The sequence below is a fragment of the Cydia strobilella genome, chromosome 3 (assembly GCF_947568885.1).
Source record: "Cydia strobilella chromosome 3, ilCydStro3.1, whole genome shotgun sequence".
NCBI lineage: Eukaryota > Metazoa > Arthropoda > Insecta > Lepidoptera > Tortricidae > Cydia > Cydia strobilella.
Window position 1 is genome coordinate 13,831,325 of NC_086043.1, and position 18,656 is coordinate 13,849,980.

The following is an 18,656-nucleotide window of genomic DNA, read 5'->3' on the forward strand; positions in this document are numbered from 1 at the left end:
TTCAGAAGTCAGAAACGCGCATGTGGCACCCTTCATATAGCAACATCCATACCCTACGAAAACCGCATAGCGTTGCTTGTTAGTCTCCATTATAGGCTACGGTGGCCAAAATCGATAAAAAAACTGTCTTAAAATTGAATTTAGCGCGGAGCAGGTACCAGGGCCTCATGAGTTACGAGGAGGTGTCGTTGACCAACCCGCCGGGGGTACGGCGGCCGGGGCGCGCACGAGTATGAAGGTATCGCGGGTGCGGCAGCTCGCGTATCTTAGGTACGAGGTACTTTTGGTTTGTTTACCTACCTATATATGATTCTACTAGTTGAAAGTATTCTTTTTTTGTCTCGTAGAAAAAGTATTTTTCTCAAAAATGGACGGCAAAGTCGACGTTGCCGGTTAAAAAGAAGGTCGCGAAGTGCGTAGTTTATGGTCAGTCAAAAATGAAAAAATTAAAAACATCTGCAATGTTGCATACAAATTCCATTATTTGTCGAGTTGCAAACTTTTTAAAAGTTGAAGTGACCATATCAAATGAAGGCATAGGTCCATTAAACAGCCAAACAGATGATCAGTACTTATTATTATAATGTTGGTACCGCGACTATTTAGGTGTCTCAAATAGGTTGGCGTATTTTCAGCAGAAAAATACACTTCCATTTTTAATTTAAAAAAAAACGGCGGCAAAGCAAATCTTTTTACTTTTTTCTGTGAAAATATATACATAAGAACGTTGCTTCTGTAAAATATTTCTATTATATTTGCATTTATTGCGCCATTTTTGAGAAAAGCACTATATATAACTCGGCTGGAAGGCTACTTGCTGGCTTCGGATTCAATTAAACGGACTCCCAAGGTCGTCCGTTTAAAACGAATCCTCAGCCAGCAAGTAGCTACTTCCGAGCCTCGACAATAATGTACTATTTTCTACTCGTCGAGTATAATCTGTGTATTACAATTTCATATGCAACACAACAACCTTACTCTTTTCAACGTTGGATAGTCTATGGCACTTCCGACTCAAGCATAAGAATTTTATCGATACGGTTTAGTCAATTATAAAAAATTTGAAAATAGAACTTCATACATTTCGATAAAATATTTCTTGTTTAAGAAGACTCGATTTAATTGAAATTGAAAATCTTTATTTCAGGTCTTTCGGTCCATATTTTGTTAGTTTACAGTTCTTAAAAATATATTAGTAAACACACATAAATTGTAAAATAAATTAATTAAAATTTAAATTATAAATAAATTAGCTTCAATTTCATAAAATTTGAACAAGTTTGGGAACAAATCAAATTATTTTATTAAATATTTTGATTTGTGTTTTTTAAGTAGTCACACTACTATATATAAATTAAAAACTGTAGTAGATGTCATATATTAAAGAAAAAGTGACGAAGCCCTCCAGTGGTGAAGGCCGGATTCGAACCGGCGTCTTTAGCTATCGCGGCTAACGCCATGAACCCCTAGGCCACCCCGCCATGCATAAAATTTGATTAAAAATTACACATCCATTAAATTCCATTACTTTACACTTAAAATTTAAAAGTCAATTAAATTAGATCTAATTACATTAAAAATATAAATACATTAAATTAAATTACATTAAAATTATAAATTTTAAAAACACGATCACTTGACATTTTGCCAAACCGATTCGACTTGCCCAACCCAGTGTTTTTGAATTGGACAGTCGAATCTGCCTGCAATCAATTTCAGAATGCTGTTGTGGCTATTTCTTACACGACTCCACATGGATGCAATTTTTTTGCCCATGATTGCATGGAAGTCGTCCGTTCGGGCCTCAGCAAACATGCCTGAGGCACTGCACCATCTTGGTAGCCCCAACATTATAAGCTCGTTTAGTATACTTGACCCACAGGCCGCTCGAGTAAAATGATTGGCTGTAGGCTTTAAATAGCGCAATTTTTACATCTGTAGAGCACTTCGCGAACCTGCGGGCCAGCATATTACTCCTCACTGATAATGCCCTACGCTCTCTTTCTATGTCTTGGTCATCACAGATATCCTCAGTAAGTATGTGACCAAGATACTTAAAACTTTGCACAACTTGCAGGACAACCCCTCCAAGAGTTAATGCAAATTAGGCTACTTAAACACGCTGCTGCGTCGCATTTGCTTTGTGATTGGTTGGCCAACAAAAACATTTTATTTTATGTTGTAGTAGAAACAATTGCTTCATAAGTCAGAAACGCGCATGTGACACCCTTCATATAGCAACATCCATACCCTACGGAAACCGCTTAGTGTTGCTTGTTAGTCTCCATAGGCTACAGTGGCCAAAATCAAGAAAAAAAAATGTCTTAAAATTGAATTTAGCGCGAAGCAGGTACCAGGGCCTCATGAGTTACGAGGAGGTGTCGTTGACCAACCCGCCGGGGGCGCTGCGCCCGGCGGCCGGGGCGCGTACGAGTATGCTGGTATCGCGGGCTGCGGCAGCTTGCGTATCTTAGCTGTATACTTTTGGTTTGTTTACCTATATGATTCTACTAGTTGAAAGTATTATTTGTTTGTCTCGTAGAAAAAGTATTGTATACAATAGTGATATAATCAAGCTTTTCAATCTCGTACCTTAACTTAAGCAACACAGCAAGCTTCGTTGCTTAAACACGGTACTCGACTGAAAAGCTCTCTATTATATCACGATTGTATAAAATACTAGTATACAATAGTGATATAATCAAGCTTTTCAAACTCGTACCTTAACTTAAGCAACTCTGCAAGCTTCGTTGCTTAAACACGGTATTCGACTGAATAGCTCTCTATTATATCACCATTGTATAAAATACTATATTTTACGATTGCAAGATAAATAAAATAACATAACAATATTTGAAATACTATCCCGAGCTTTATTGTAGGGGACATACAGACAGCAATTCAGAAAATTGCATGCAAATAAGCCGAGTGGGCCATAAATACCCCCGTTGTTTCGTTGTATTTAGCCGCGACTCGATTTCCTTATTGTCAAAAATATTTTATGAGTTCGTTGACTGCAGTAGGTATTTTGACTTTGATAAATAAAAATTCATTGATTCTATTAGATGTACAAAGTTTAAAACAAATTTGTGCTTCAAACACAACTTTGGGAACAAACCAAATTATGTTATCAAATATTTAGATTTATGTTTTTAAATAGTCACACTATTATAAATTGAAATAGATGTCACATATTAAAGAAAAAGTGATGAAGCCAGTGGTGAAGGTCGGAAGGCCACCTACTGCCGCGTGGCGCGTGGCTGGCGGAGTGGCCTAGGGGTTCATGGCGTTAGCCGCGTTAACCCTTAGGTGGATGATTTAATATTTTTTTCCAAAAAAAATATATGTGATTAGAAAATGTACGTCAATGATGGGAAAAATAGTAAAAAAAATATATAGTCATATTTTAATTATTTTTTTATAAAAAATCCCTTGGTATCATATTTGATACTCCATGGAGTAAGCACTAAAAAAACTTCTTGTAATTTTAAAGATATTTTAATAATCAACTTTAAATAAAGAATTTAAACAATCAGAAAAACGTTAACTACAAATGGAAGTCATTAAAACAGTCAGAATTCTTCTTCGAGCATAAAAAAACTTACACTTATTGCACTGTACACTGCTGAGAAGTTTGAAACCCTTTTGACATTTCATCCCCTTATCTCCCTTTATTTGAATGTGCCCAATTCCGTCAAACTGTATATCGCGTGAAGGCATATGTTGTAGAATGTTTCTTCGTCACGTTCCTTCTTCATCTTCCTCAAGAGATGCTTGCAGTTCTTCGAGAGTTGGATAAAACTCGAAATCATCTCCGTCAGACTCGGCATCGTCTTCCGATATTTCTCCACCTTCTAACTGTGCCAAATAATTCTTCTATGTCCTTATCTTATAATGCTCTATGACGAACCTTGCTGTAGAAAAAATAAAAACTCATATACACACCCAAACTACATGCCAAATATTAGTAAAATACAAACAAATACAAAAAATGTCACAAGCCGTGCAAGTAGAAAAATAGAGCAGACTGCATGGAGTATCGTTTTTGATACGACGAAAAAAGACGTTATCACATGGAGTATCGTTTTTGATACCAACTTAAAACTCAAAAAAATATTTCAAAGAATACAAATCAAACAAAAATGCATATTATGTAAGATAAATATGAATACCAACCTTACTTGTACAGTTTTTTCCTATTCAAAATATCACGGGATTCACCAGATAAACAATAATTAAAACTTACAAAATTCACTGTCGGAAAAAGTAACCGCACAAATTGACACTTGACATTTAGTTTAAAAATGGATGCACTATGTGGTTGCCAGTTTTTTTTTAATTAGTATTGGAGCAAAGGTATCTAACTTCGGTCAATAGACCGTGATGATAAAAAAAATATGAATGTTGGTGTGGAAAAAAGATATGGTATCATTTTTGATACCGTATGCACCTAAGGGTTAACTAAAGACGCATTCGAATCCTTTTTCACTATGCGACATCTATTTCAGTTTATAATCGTGCTTCAAAGTTGACTGCTCTGGGGCCCATTTCCCAAACAATATTGGCTAATGTTTTTAGTGTGTTGTCATGGAAACCCATACCATTTGACATAATATTAAGGGACCCACTGATTACAAGTCCGTCGGACGATATCGGCCTGTCAGTTGTTCGGAACTGTAAAATTTTTGTACTAACTTAACTGACAGGCTGATATCGTCCGTCGGACTAATCAGTGGGCCCCTTTAGCCTAATACCGTTCGAGAATTGGGCCCCTGGTTAAATATCAAAAGTTAACGTTTGGCAATTCAGTTACCACAAAACGTATGGCGCTGTTTTTTTATTCAATCGCCACACAACACACTAACACAATTTGTTCTAACAAGACTTATTACACAATTTTCGGAATAAGTTGCTATTGGTTCCTCATAGCCCAATTTGAACTAAAAACTTTTGGGGCCATCGCACTTTCTGGTCAAAGGTTTGGCCAAAAAATATTAACGAGAGTCGAGAGAACTCGAGTTTAAAATTTTAATACCGCTTACAATATTAGTAGATACGTTACAAAAATAATGTTTAACCACATTTCAGAAATAAAAAAGTGTTTTAAGTGAAATACGGCATTGTTATACTTATAATATACTCGTATAAGGTAAAATGACAGGTTATAGGTTATAGGTTTTCGCGGGCTTGGTTTCCGCAACTCGACGTCATATTATTGCGCCTATTTTGCGTGATGGGTTGTCGGCACTACTCTTGCCAACCCAACTCTTCCAAGAGGCCTAGCAGACCCTTGATGTTGCCGACGACTTCTGGGAGAGACCCCGTGCCCGGTATTCTGCCACCCCTGGACATTCGAGGATGACGTGAGCGGCTGTCTCTTCTGCCTCCATGCATGATAGATATCGACTACCATTTTGTTTATTGCTTGAAGTAACGGCATGTAAGATGACATGCGGAATCCGGCATATTTATTATTATTTATTGCAGATGATGATTGCGGCAGCATTACTGTCGCGGCATTACCGCTGCGGCGTTAACGCGGGCGCTGTTGCAGCAGTAATCCCACAAAAGAAATGTAGCACCTAAAGGCAGAAAATCATCGTCATATACGGCCAGGATTATAAATTTTGAAAAAATGTTTAAAACGTTTTTCTCTACACAATTATACTTGCCAGTGTTAGTATGTCTAACCTTATAGGTATATATTTGTATGCTAACAAAATAAATCTTCTCAATCAACTCTGTTTATAGTCAACTAAAACGAACCCTACAATTGTTTTAGTAAGAGCGTTTTCACATTGTCCGATCAGATGTCGGATGTCGGACGGAAGTAAAATGTTTCTCTGTATTTATATATGCATTTAATAAATCATTATTAATATAAAACTATGAAAACGGATTATATCGCGTATATTGAATTTATAATACATCCCGAGTCCCGACGTTTCGAAACAAAAAAACATTACATAACGCAAAAAGGCGGACTTAATGCCAATGGCACTCTCCTGCAGCTGTTTTTGTCATAGACACCTTCCGACATCCGATATCGGAAAGGCGATCCGATAAATACAGCCATGTCGGAGCCCCCCGTCAGCTGTCGGACCGATAATATTTGTTTGTGTGCGTATGTGTAGGCATAATGTTTATTGTAGTGTGCGTGACCGCTAAAGACGGAATCCGCGGGCGCGCCCCCGCGGCCTGACTACGGGGATTTAGGATCCTACATCCGATATCAGATCGGACAATGTGAAAACGCTAGTGAACCCATTAACATTCAGAATGTCTGTCCCTTCGTGGAATTCTGTCTCGGTTTGATAAGATAGTTTTTGAATTATGTAGTTAATAGGCAGTAGTTATTTTTACCGTGTATCAACCAAGTAGGTACATCAAATTTAACAACATTCTAAATTTAGGGGTTGGTTTCATTTAAGTATATGTATAATTGTATAGGGGAAATACGGACAAAATGACATGTATGGACAAAATGACATAGTAGGCTAATTTCGAAATCGGCGGGCTGTAGTGAGTTTATCGACACAGCAACACCTAACAGCTGCCATTTTTACGATTCTGCGAGACACCCAGCGCCGTTAGCCCAGCCACATTGAAGTAATGAGTGTGACTGTGAACGTCTTTGGTGCCCATAACAGTTTATTTTATACATAAGAAACCCCTTCACTCCTCACCCTCCACTAAGTATACTAGAATTAAAAAATAAGCTAATGACATTATTGATTCATAAATGCTATTATTCCATTGCAGATTATTTAAATGATGACTTAGAATGATGTGTATTATGACAATTTGTTTTATCTTTTTAATAGGCATCTAATATTAATAATAATAATAATAGAAATCTATATTTTATATTTTGACATCTAAAATTCTTATAAACTATGTACCTGATATTCATTATTGATTTGTCATAGCTGTAAGTAGGATTACAAACTTGTACTTGTTGAGCATGATAGTTTATAGTTTTTATTAGTATTAAGTTCAATGTTTTTGTACGCCGTTTGGTAAAATATAGTGAAACTGTACATAATTATATAAACTGACCACCACTGTAATTGTACCTATATTTACAAATAAAACACTTACTTACTTACTTACTTACTTACTTCAGTTTTCATGAGAATTCTGTGTAATATGTGATTATTTTTACTAAAACTGGAGATCAATGGTATTTTTGCACTTTGTAGTTTTTCCTCAGTCACCCGTTGACCACGAACGCTGTAAAGGGTTCGAAACGTCGGGACTCGGGATGTATTATAAATTCAATATACGCGATATAATCCGTTTTCATAGTTTTATTTTACGATTATAACTACTTTAAATAAAGAGATATGATTCAAAAACAAAACACCCTGTCATACTGCCCGTACTTCCCCTATACCTGTTTCCAGAAATGATAGGAATCGTAAATCGTTCGAACGTTGCCGTAAATAAATTCTTTATACAAATGCATGAAAATGTAAATTTATACCAATTTATGTAAGTCAAAGAAAGCATTTTTCCATCTACTTATAACATATGAAAATTAAAACACTCAATAATTTCAAGATATATCATCTGATATTCTGATATTATACATTCTGCCTCGCAGCTACAGATGTGCCAGTTGCGAAAAAATTACAAGAGGCTGGAATAATTCTCAGGAATTTCAGGAAAGTTTCACAGGACACAAAGGAAGCTTTCATTTTGGAAATGGAAAATTTCGGTTCCCATACAAAAATATGAGTATCCAAAATATTACCATGTGTAAATTTCGCAGTTTTGGAAACTTTCCGACGGCACAACAATACTCGCAATGTGACATTTTGTTAATAAACCGGTGGCCAGCAACCACTCAATTAACTAAAATAAGCTGAAAATATTAATGCTTGACAGTAAATCACTGGGGAAAGCTTCTTCATCAGGCTATGTCCAAACAAAACGGCTCATTGCGTTCCTGATTAATTGCAGAGAGAACCGCGGCGACATTACGATGTGGAAAAATAATATCTACTTATACATCGTTTACACAATTAGCCGTAACGGTATCGGTATTACACGAAGCAGGGGGTAAAGGGTGATATTGCTATAGCATGGATTATCTCTGTCTCTACTGCTGCTGTTATACCAAGACTTTTAAAAAAAATATTGAAAGTAATATGTAAAAACTGGTTAACAACATGATTAAAACAATTAATTCAATATGTAAGTAGGTATCTTAGCTTAGAAAAGCGACAAATATATCTAGCTACTCTTTAAAATGGGCAAGTACTTGTCACTTAAGCTACATGAGCCTGTCATGTTTCACACAAGTAGGGATTTGGCAAAAAGGCGGTAATAAGGTATGCAAGCCCTCTTTCCTTTGTCGGCCACTCGCTCGCAACGTGAGTGGAATCTCCACGTGCCGGCGGAGATTTGCTAACTCCACGTTAAGAAGTCGACGCATGAAACGTAGACGCACCCATGAAAGTGTTCAGTCATTCATACTTTATGTGTTGGCTTTTTTACACATTGCCCGTATTAACGCGATAGGTACACAAAATTGCGGGCTGAATACATTTGTGTTATTTAATATACGAGTGTGCGTCCTCATTTATTATAGAAACTCAAATTTGTATCAGAGCATAAAGGTAAGGTCGGGTGTACACGGGCAGGGTCGAACGGCCGCATCATTGTGCGGGCGGGCCGCGGGCGCGCGACTACAATGCCGTCGCACTGACATTTTCGCTAATGGTTCCAGGGTAGGCACAATAAAACGACAATACGACGCGAGATAAGGTGGCAAGTGAAAATTTTAGAACGAGATTAATTTTATTCTTGCGCCGGTTTATAGATATATTATACTCGCTGCGCCACGCTCTGTTCCGGGGGCTCCTGAGGATATAAATTATCTTGAGGTATTTCGACAAGATTTTTTCATATCAGGGTCTAATCTTCATTTTGAGGCCTTATAATCTGAAACACTTTAGGTAGGTATTATGAAGGATTAACGTATCTGACCCTTAAAACATTTTTTTAAATACTCTAAGAACAAATTAAATTATTTTCTATGAAAATATTTTAATTTGTGGTTTTTCAAGTAGACACAGTTACACAGTTTACTTCAGTTTATTTTTTTAAATGTTTAAGAGCCCGTTATCGATTTTAGTAGCAAAAAAGTAAAATTGATAGATTTTGTCGCTGAAATTGTACACCTTTTGATACGTTATAGAAATAACAATGGCTTCTACTAGCACGTTTCTACTAGCACGTCCTGGTTTCTATTAGCACGTCTTCTCATTATGCCGTTTACAGATCAATTTTTTTAAAACAGACTCACTAAATTAGTAATGATTTTTTTTCTGATGGACGTTTAGGTAAACGCGCGTAAAGCACTGATTTGGTCGCTCTTATTTGTAAATTTCATAAAGTTTGGACAGCTAAAAATAGTAATTTTGTATTACACATATTCTGTACTCGACCTTTTACAGACTACATTTTTATTATTATGACTTTGAAGTAGTGTAAATGAAAGTTAGACGAAGTCAATTTTCTCCATAAATTACTTCAAAACAAGTGACAATTTCTCTGAGAATCGACTTAATTTCAACGTAATTTTGGTACTTAAACAATCTACAACATGTGCTGAAACTGTTCTTATACATCTTTTTGTATAATTAACCACTATATTTTTGATGAATTTTTAAAAACTGCCCCTTCTCTACATATATTACCGGTGACACACGCTCGTGAGTCTCGCGACCTCATTATTAAAAGGCAAGATGAGAAGAAGTGCTAATAGAAACCAATTCTTGTTAATTAGATGTTACGTAACAAAACGTGTATAATTTCAACGACTAAATCTATCAATTTTACATTTTTGCTCCAAAATCGTTAACGGGCTCTTAAGGGTTAGATACGGTGACCTACAAATAATCATGAAAAAAGGCCATAAACGCATAATCCGTTTAGAAAATGTTCACTATGACAGCCCGAAGCGTAACCAAAATTGTATTCTAAAAAATATTCGAGGCCCATTCCCGCATTCTGCCGAACATTGTGACATTTTGACCCGCACACCGTTTTTCAATGAGGATTTTGCAACCAACGCTTTTCAGCCCTCGAAAGGGTTGTCCACGTTATTCATGCTTTTATATTTTTATTATTGTCGGCGATGAATGCTCCAAAGTGACTACTGAATATCCATTTGCAAATGTCTCGCCGAGGTTGTTTGTGGGGTATATATTTAGAATTTTGCAAAAGAGTATAATTTTAATGAAGGTTTTAGGGTATCAAGTTGTTGTCGTACTTTATAACAAATGTTATCTTTATTTCGTTGTTTAAAACGAATATAAGTAAAGTCAGTGACTTGATAGGAATACATACCTACCTAATAATGCGTTTTGATAGTGGTTAGAAGAAGAACATTGTACGAACGGAAGCTGCACTATTTTAAAATGTATTCTCTTCAGACTCGTAGAACAATCCTAGGTAGATGATTATTTATTTTCTGCACAATATTCTACACTACAAATTAGAGTGCCCTCAATTACTAGATCTCTTTTGATTTCGAGCACCATCGAGAGTTCCACGCAATCGTATAATACCATTGTGCCCACCAGCCAGAAGTTCTGTACTGGGAAGGAACTCACCAATGTGCAGATTTTGTCAAATTGCCAATAAATTTAGCGATGTCTTTGATATTCACTTCGACACCCAGTAAATTGCGCACAAGAATTAAAACGCTGTGGTTGTAGTAGTAGTAGTAGTAGTAAATCACTTTATTGTACAAAACAAAAATTGTTAACATGAAATTCATATAAATTGTTTCAAGAGTACCTAAATTAAGGTTTTAAATATAGTTATTATTATGGTTTTATTTTCTCAACAGTTTAATTTTTGGCAGGAACCTATTTTTGTGTCAAACTTAATAGTAATAGTAACACAGATTAATAAATAGTTACTAGTAGTAATAATAGAGTAATTTAAAATTACCTTAATACCTAACCTAACTTACCCACTGTTGTTAGTTTTAAGCTTCAATCACAACTTTGTCGCATGTGGAGTTTACCTTTAAGTGATTATTACACTACTCAATGAGGATACATGTATGTAATTTTATATTAAGCATTGGTGGAAATAATTGTTGTTAAACCTTAATCAAATATATAAAATAATAATAATAAACATCGTTGACATCACCATCCTCCATGATGAGAATCTTGTGAAAGCCGAGAAGGACAAGTCGAGTTCAGTCAACCTAGACTTGGCTCACGAGATAACCCCCATGTGGGATGTTGATTCGACGATCATTGTCCCGATAGTCGTTTCAGCGAACGGTCTCATAGCGAAGTCTCGACCAACATCTTAAGAGACTCTCGCTAGGTGGTTGGATCAAGGGTCAGATGTCAGATGCAGAAGGCGGTGATCTTGGACACGGCGCGGATAGTCCGCCGGTTCCTCTTTCTGCATGCGGCCCTGACCACCGGCAGATTGGGCCTTACTGGCGGCACGCTAGGATAGGTTTTTTTTTTATAACGCGTTTATATATTTTTTATATTGTTTTGTGAGTGGTTTTATTTTTGAAATTTCATATGCATATTGTAAAAACCCTAACCTGAGAAACATGATAAATAAAGAGAATAATAATAAAAAGTATATAATATTTCAGCCCAAATATACGTCCCACTGCTGAGCACATGCCTCCTCTCATGCGCGAGAAAGGGATCCCTCAGAACTAAAATATCTGCAATAGATGCCATGTATGTATTTAAGTTGAACTTGTTAGTCGATATCGAGTGTAAAACCAGACGGCCATGCAAATATGCCCCAGAACGTTAACGTGGTCGTTACGGGCCTCGGAGTGCTGACTTTACCCACGTATCCTAGCTAAACAGATATCTTAGATGGGGCTATTTATTTAATGTGCTTCGTGTAATTTAATGACGAGTGGATCTGGTTTAATTTTGTAGCGGCCTTGCCTTTACTTCAGGATATTAAAAAAAAAAACAAATAAGCATTTCATTTTTTGGTATTGTTTTCCTTGCGTTGTTTCCAATCGAGAAGTTGGGTTTTTAGTTTAGCATAGCCGTAACTTTACTTTTGGCAACGGCAAACAATTATACGCTAAGACAACTTTAATCTAATAATCAACCTGGGTCATTTAGGCAATCAGGTGCCGCACTTTGCGTTTCGTCTGTAGTAATGTCAGCAACCGTATTCTTGTAATGCTGCGAGCTCCATGAAGTGCGTATTAGTTACGCGTAAGGAAAAAAACCCGGCCAAGTGCGAGTCGGACTCGCCCACCGAGGGTTCCGTACAAATGACTTTTTTTTTCACAAATTTATAGTTTTCAGATTTTTCCATGTACTTGTAGTATAAGACTATATTACTTGCCAAATTTCATAGTTCTAGGTCAACGGGAAGTAGCTTATAAATTTTAATTCCGTTGATAGTACTGAAATATACGTTGTTTGCGGCATAAACGGCCGTAACTTTTTTCATGTTAACTTAGCTTAGAAGTTTGATTTGTTTACAGCTTCAAGGGGTTGTAGACCTGAATATATTGTTTTAATTTTAACTCGATACCTCTACGCGTTCTCGAGATAAAGGGTCTTTGACAGACGAACGGACGGACGGACGGACGGACGGACAACAAAGTGATCCTTTAAGGGTTCCGTTTTTTACTTTTGACGTACGGAACCCTAAAAACGCGCTTGTGTGTCAAACATTGGGTTTGTTAGACAGCAATCTTTTTGTATCTGTTTCGTGACTTCCGGTTCGAGCGCCATCTTGATAGTTAGCATCGTGATTAATTACTTTGTTTTTTGCTTATTAATATTGTTTAAAGTGTAATATCGATAGCTTATTATACAGTAAACTAATGTGGTAGTGTGCAGTGAATGGAGAATTAATTTTGAAGCGCGTTTAACCACCATCTTGGAGTCAACGGCCGGTAGTCCACGTGCTTCTTGTAAAGTCTAGCTATCGATTTACAAGAGCTAACAAATCACCGTACACTGTCTTGTACAACCGTACAATTTTTGTCGTTTGTAAACCTCTCAATACCTTGATACTGGCGAAATAGTCCCACTGGGCTGAAGCCATAATTTTAAAAGAAGAAGAAGTATCTGTTTCGTATTTCTTTGTATCGTTATCGTAGTGACTCACCTATAAAATTAACATGCAGAACTGCTAACACGAGAAGGCGCGCGAGGGGTCGGCCGCCTCGCGTATGCTCGCCCGCCATCTCTCAGCGCGTTCTCCTGTGCTGCCATCTACGACCCTGCGACTGCAAATTCCGCATGCTGAATCGATGAAATTACTGTCTTTGTTTGGTCATCAAGTATCCAAATTTGGTATCTGAAACAGAACGAAACATTAAGATTTTATCTTTACCTTTTAAGTCACATGACTGTAATGGATGCTTGCAATCAGTACTCTACTGTAAAGTTTCTCAAGCTTGTACAGAATGTACATCGTCCTGATTTACTTACACTTATATTTTTCATTAATATATTCGTTTTGACATACAATATTAAATCACATTTACAAACGGGTCTATCGCGAATTTATTAAAAGCCAGTAGTTAAAGCCAAGGGATCTATCTTCGGATGTGTGCGCGGATGTTGTGAGTGTTGCGTGTCGGACTATTGACAATAATTAACATTTATGTGTAGTGGGTGGTTTGAAAATGTGATGTCTACCTCAAACTATAAATGCACTTTTCGTGGGGTAGACACACAAATATCTGTTTTGACATTTTGCTGGGACGTCAGTTAGCCGCGACCACGACCAGTGAAACGTGTGTCGAAACGTCGGTAAATAAAGGTAACAAAATAAATTCGCGATAGACCCGTTTGTAAATGTGATTTAATATGTGTTCAAACCGCGAAAGTTTAAAATCTTATATAAAATATTAAATTTCAATATCATAATTCAGCGCTCCGAGTTCGTAAAATTAAAACGTTTTGCTGATAGGGTGCCGTGAGGTGTTCATAGTTCGGTAAAATATTTGAATTTTTATTCATTCATAATAGTCCTGCGGTCCAGAAACACTCGAATGCTACCTAAAATATGAGAGCGGGTGTGCGGTGTGTTCTAAAAGAATTTTATATGAAAGATTCGCCCGTGGTGCGCTGTGCGGCGGCGCCACAAAACGCGCTTGCCGATGCGATGTAAAGATTGACTGGAAGAGATAAGAATTTAGTCTCTTGGCAGAAACGGTCAAGGGAGGCAATTACTCATGAAATTGCCTTGTTTTACTTATTTGAACAAAAAACATTCGAAGATGAAAAACCGGCCAAGTGCGAAGGGTTATTACGCAAAAATGGCAAAAAAATCACGTTTTTTTATATGGGAGCCCTTATTACACTTACATATTTATTTTATTCTGTTTTTAGTATATTTTTTTATAGCGGCAACAGAAATATACATCATCTGTCATAATTTCAAAGTCTTACTATCACGGTTCATGAGATACAGCCTGGTGACAGACGGACGGGCGGACAGCGGAGTCTTAGTAATAGGGTCCCGTTTTTACCCTTTGGGTACGGAACCCTAAAAACATACGAAGATATGAAAAATTGCTATATTCTATTAGGTTATTTGTAAGTTTGATGTCTGTCGGCTCTAGGTGATTCATACGATTATAATTTAATAATTGCAATTTGAAGTTACACAAAGAAATCTCATCGTGATTTAGTATTGTTTTAAAATTAATCTCTGTGCATGTAGACGAGTAAAGATGCACTTTGAGTAAGCACATATGTACCTATCAATATCAGATGTTTAACGTTTGCATCTCGCTCACGGTCAAATTACACCACATGACATTCAAATTCATTCAATAAAGTACCTAATACGAGAAGTTTTTTAACAATCCAGCCGTAACACTACAATAAATGAAATTAATACGAGCGATATGAACTGCAAATAATGTCAAATATATAACATATCAAACCAACATGGTTTATAAAAGCTTAAACGCTGCTTTCGCGCATTATAAGAATAAAAAAAACTTATATTTCTCTGATAACCAAGGCACTCCAAAACAGTATACCATTGTATAGACGCGCACGTTACTTTGACCCTTACCTCAATGTGTAGGGATATAGCACATTGTATTATGCATAATGGAACAGGTTTTTCCTTTTGTATACATTTTTGCGAAATATGTTTTAGGAATCTCTTCCAGAAGTCTTATATTTATTATGAGACCATCTACGTATCTCAAATACAGCTGTCTTGCCCCTCTCGTTAAGTAATGGGTATTACATTTTTTCTATTTAGTTAATGGGTGTTTTTCATGAGCTTTACTTTTGTAGTTTCTGATCTAATAATAGAAAAGAACATTATCATGGAAAGTAGGAAAATATTATGCTGTGTGTTATATATTAAGTAGTCTATAGCACTTTTAGGGAAATTGAAACTGTTTTATACCACACTGCTCTACGAATACAAGCATAAATTTTAATATTATAATTATAAACTCAAGGAATTCGATCAGTGACAATAAACATGAAAGCCGCTAAGGATCTCGCTGATAGGATTGTCTCTGTGATAATTTGATAAAGGATGCTTACCACAAGGAAGGCCTTTATCTTTATCGCACGAGCGTAATTGCTGCCCCGCCCATGATGCTGGCGGTCAATGACACTGTGCGAGCGGGACAGCTCGTGCAATGAATGGCTCCTCTACACGATGGCCCAGCGTAGGCCAGTCTAAGGGACGCAGCTATGCGGTGGAATGAGATAGCAATATCACTTGCTCCCTCTAACGCATAAATGCGTACCTTGGACTGGCCTACGCTGGGCCATCGTGTAGAGGAGCCAGAAGATAGGAACAGGCGGGTCATTGTAGGAAAATCCTCGTGGTTAACGTCCGTTCTTTAGTTACGTAGTGGCACATAAATCAAATTCCTTTACCACCATAATAATAATAAGAATCTCGTGAAAGCCGAAAAGGACAAGTCCAGTAAGTACCTAGACTTGGCTCACGAGATAACCGCCATTTGGGATGTTGATTCGACGATCATTATCCCGATAGTCGTTTCAGCGAACGGTCTCATAGCGAAGTCTCGACCAACACCTTGAGAGACTCTCGCTAGGTGGTTGGATCAAGGGTCAGATGCAAAAGGCGGTGATCTTGGACACGGCGCGGATAGTCCGGCGGTTCATCTCTGCGGCCCTGATCACCGGCAGCTTGGGCCTTGCCCCGCTGCTGGCGGCACTCTAGGTTAGGTTTTTTTATAATGTGTTTATACGTTTGTTGTTTTTGTACGTGTATTTGTGTTTTTATAAAAATCCTAACTTGAGATAACAGACAAATAATAAACCCGCAGGGCAGCTTGGTACGAGCCAGGATTTGAACCCGCGACCTCCGGATTGAAAGTCGGACGTCATATCCACTCGGCCACCACCGCTTGACCACCATGCACTTGGTTAAAAAAAAGCCTGCTATAAATATTTATTAATTTTTTATTTATTTATTGATAATGGGAAACAAACAGCGAAAAATGATACATATAAATAATAACACTTAAATACATACATAAGCCAAAACAGTTTCCACTACTGAAATTAAATAATTATGGTTGCTCAGACAAGACTTGTTTGTACAATTCAATTAAACTATCTCTAGATCTAGTGCTAAATAACTAACCAATGCGAATTTGAAACCACAAACGTGACATGCATTAATTTAACTTAATTTTACAATAGTAAACTATCAAAATCAATTATTATTTGCCCTAATAGTAGCAGAGTAATGTATTATATTATTTGTTTATTTGCTCTTAATTGCAGAAACAAATTTTTGTACTGACGGAATGAAAAACAAGTCAACATGAGAATAGCTGTTACAATTACGGTAACAACAAGCGATAATATCTTACACGTAGGCCTGTTTTTGGTTAAATGCTATTCAGATTTAAAATATTGACAGGATTATATCTGTCGTCACAACTGTTACAGCGTTTGTAACATCTCTCGACCGTGCAAAATGTACAATTAATTTTGAAATACCTACTTACCTACAAGTATACAAGTGACTTCAACGAGTTACATGAGCTTATCGATAGCTTTATTAACATACCATACCTACTCATAGCAACAGAGGTGACCAATACCGTGTCGGTTATTGAAATGAGAGCGCCGAACACTGACGTTTACTTTGATAGTAGTCCGGGCAAGACAGAGCTTAGAGATGACAATTTAAGTACATATAAGTACTCCTAGAGGCAGCGATTGAATTTAAAAAAGATTGTATGTTGGTGGTTATATACCTATATTTTACATGAGCATAGAATATTATGCAGCAAAAGATATCAGTAGGGACGGTTAATCATTGGTTAATAATTATACAATGCATGAAATTTGTCTTTCACAAACTACGAAATTTCAAGCCCCTAACTAAAAAAAAATGTTCTCGATACCCACTCAACCCTCTTAGAAGATTTTCAAGTCCACTACTTATTAAAAAAAAAAAATTTGCTCCCAATGCAAACTTTATTAATACAAACTTCAAAAACGGTGAAATGGTTTTCGTCTATTTTAATATAATGCCCTTTTACCAAGTTTCAAGCTCCTACCTGAAAAGAAAACTTGTACCATATATAAACTTACATCCCCTTTTTAACCCCCTTAGGGGTTGAATTTCTACGTTGAAATAACTTTTTTAGTTATCTTATGCAATGCTTTTCTGAGAAGTTTCAAAGCATTTGTAATAGATTCAAACTTTCAACCCTTTTTTAACCCTTTTAAGAGATGAATATTCAAAAACGCTTGTATTACTTTTCTTGTAGGTATTCTAATAATATGCCTTTATATAAAGATTGCAGTGCCGCGCTCAAAAAAAGGTTTGATCTCCATACAAATTTTTAACCCATTTTTTACCACCTTGGGGGATGAATTCTCAAAAATGCTGAAATTAGTTATCTTGTATTTTATCCCCGATCTTTTCCCGAGTTTGAAATTCCTAGCTTAAAATAAAACTTGAACCCCATACAAAGTTTCATCCCCTTTTTAACCCCCTTAGGGGTTGAATTTCTCAAAATCCCTTCTTATTTCTTGTACACAATATAAATGTAACCTGTTGCGCAAATTTCAACTTTCTAGCTTTTAAATTTTATATATATAGATTACTCGCGACATATTTCACTGGCTTGTTGCAGTTGTTGCGCGTACTGCAAGTAATGTCAAATAAAAATATCAAGTCAAGACTTCCACCGACTCACCTGTCACAAGATCAAGGAACACGTTCATCATAACCTCACGAAGAATCTCCGGCTTGTATTTGACGGTTTGTTGCAACTGTGGTATTATATTGCAAAAATAGAGATACGGTAACATACCTCGTATTATTGTGGTGAAATCACATTTGACTTTCTGGAGTCAAATTGGGCTCCTGTTCGTTTGCGTGAGCGCCAAACGATATTATCGCTGCACGGCGCCTCTTTGTAGCCGCTCGTAAGTTGAGTCGGAGTTACACTGCACACGCTTAATGTATGCAAAATAGTTTTCATGTTGTGAAGTTTTTAGCAGGTGAATAGGTTAAATAAGATTTAGCTAGAATGACAAAATTTAAGCTATTCAGTTACACATACCAAACACGTACCTATATGTAATTTTTTGTAGTCCTATGTTCCATCATCATCATCATCATCATCATGTCAGCCGATAGAC

At 36.7% G+C, this 18,656-nt stretch overlaps 1 protein-coding gene across 2 annotated transcripts in view; it reads right to left on the bottom strand.

The window, feature by feature from the left end:
• Window positions 1-18,656, bottom strand: part of LOC134755911 (lachesin-like) — a 135,410-nt gene that overhangs the window by 87,931 nt on the left and 28,823 nt on the right. For both annotated transcript variants that reach the window (XM_063692592.1, XM_063692591.1), the window contains exon 2: window positions 13,144-13,335. In XM_063692592.1, coding sequence (XP_063548662.1) covers window positions 13,144-13,222 — 79 coding nt within the window. In that variant the 5' untranslated portion in view covers window positions 13,223-13,335. The remainder of the gene's footprint in view (window positions 1-13,143; window positions 13,336-18,656) is intronic.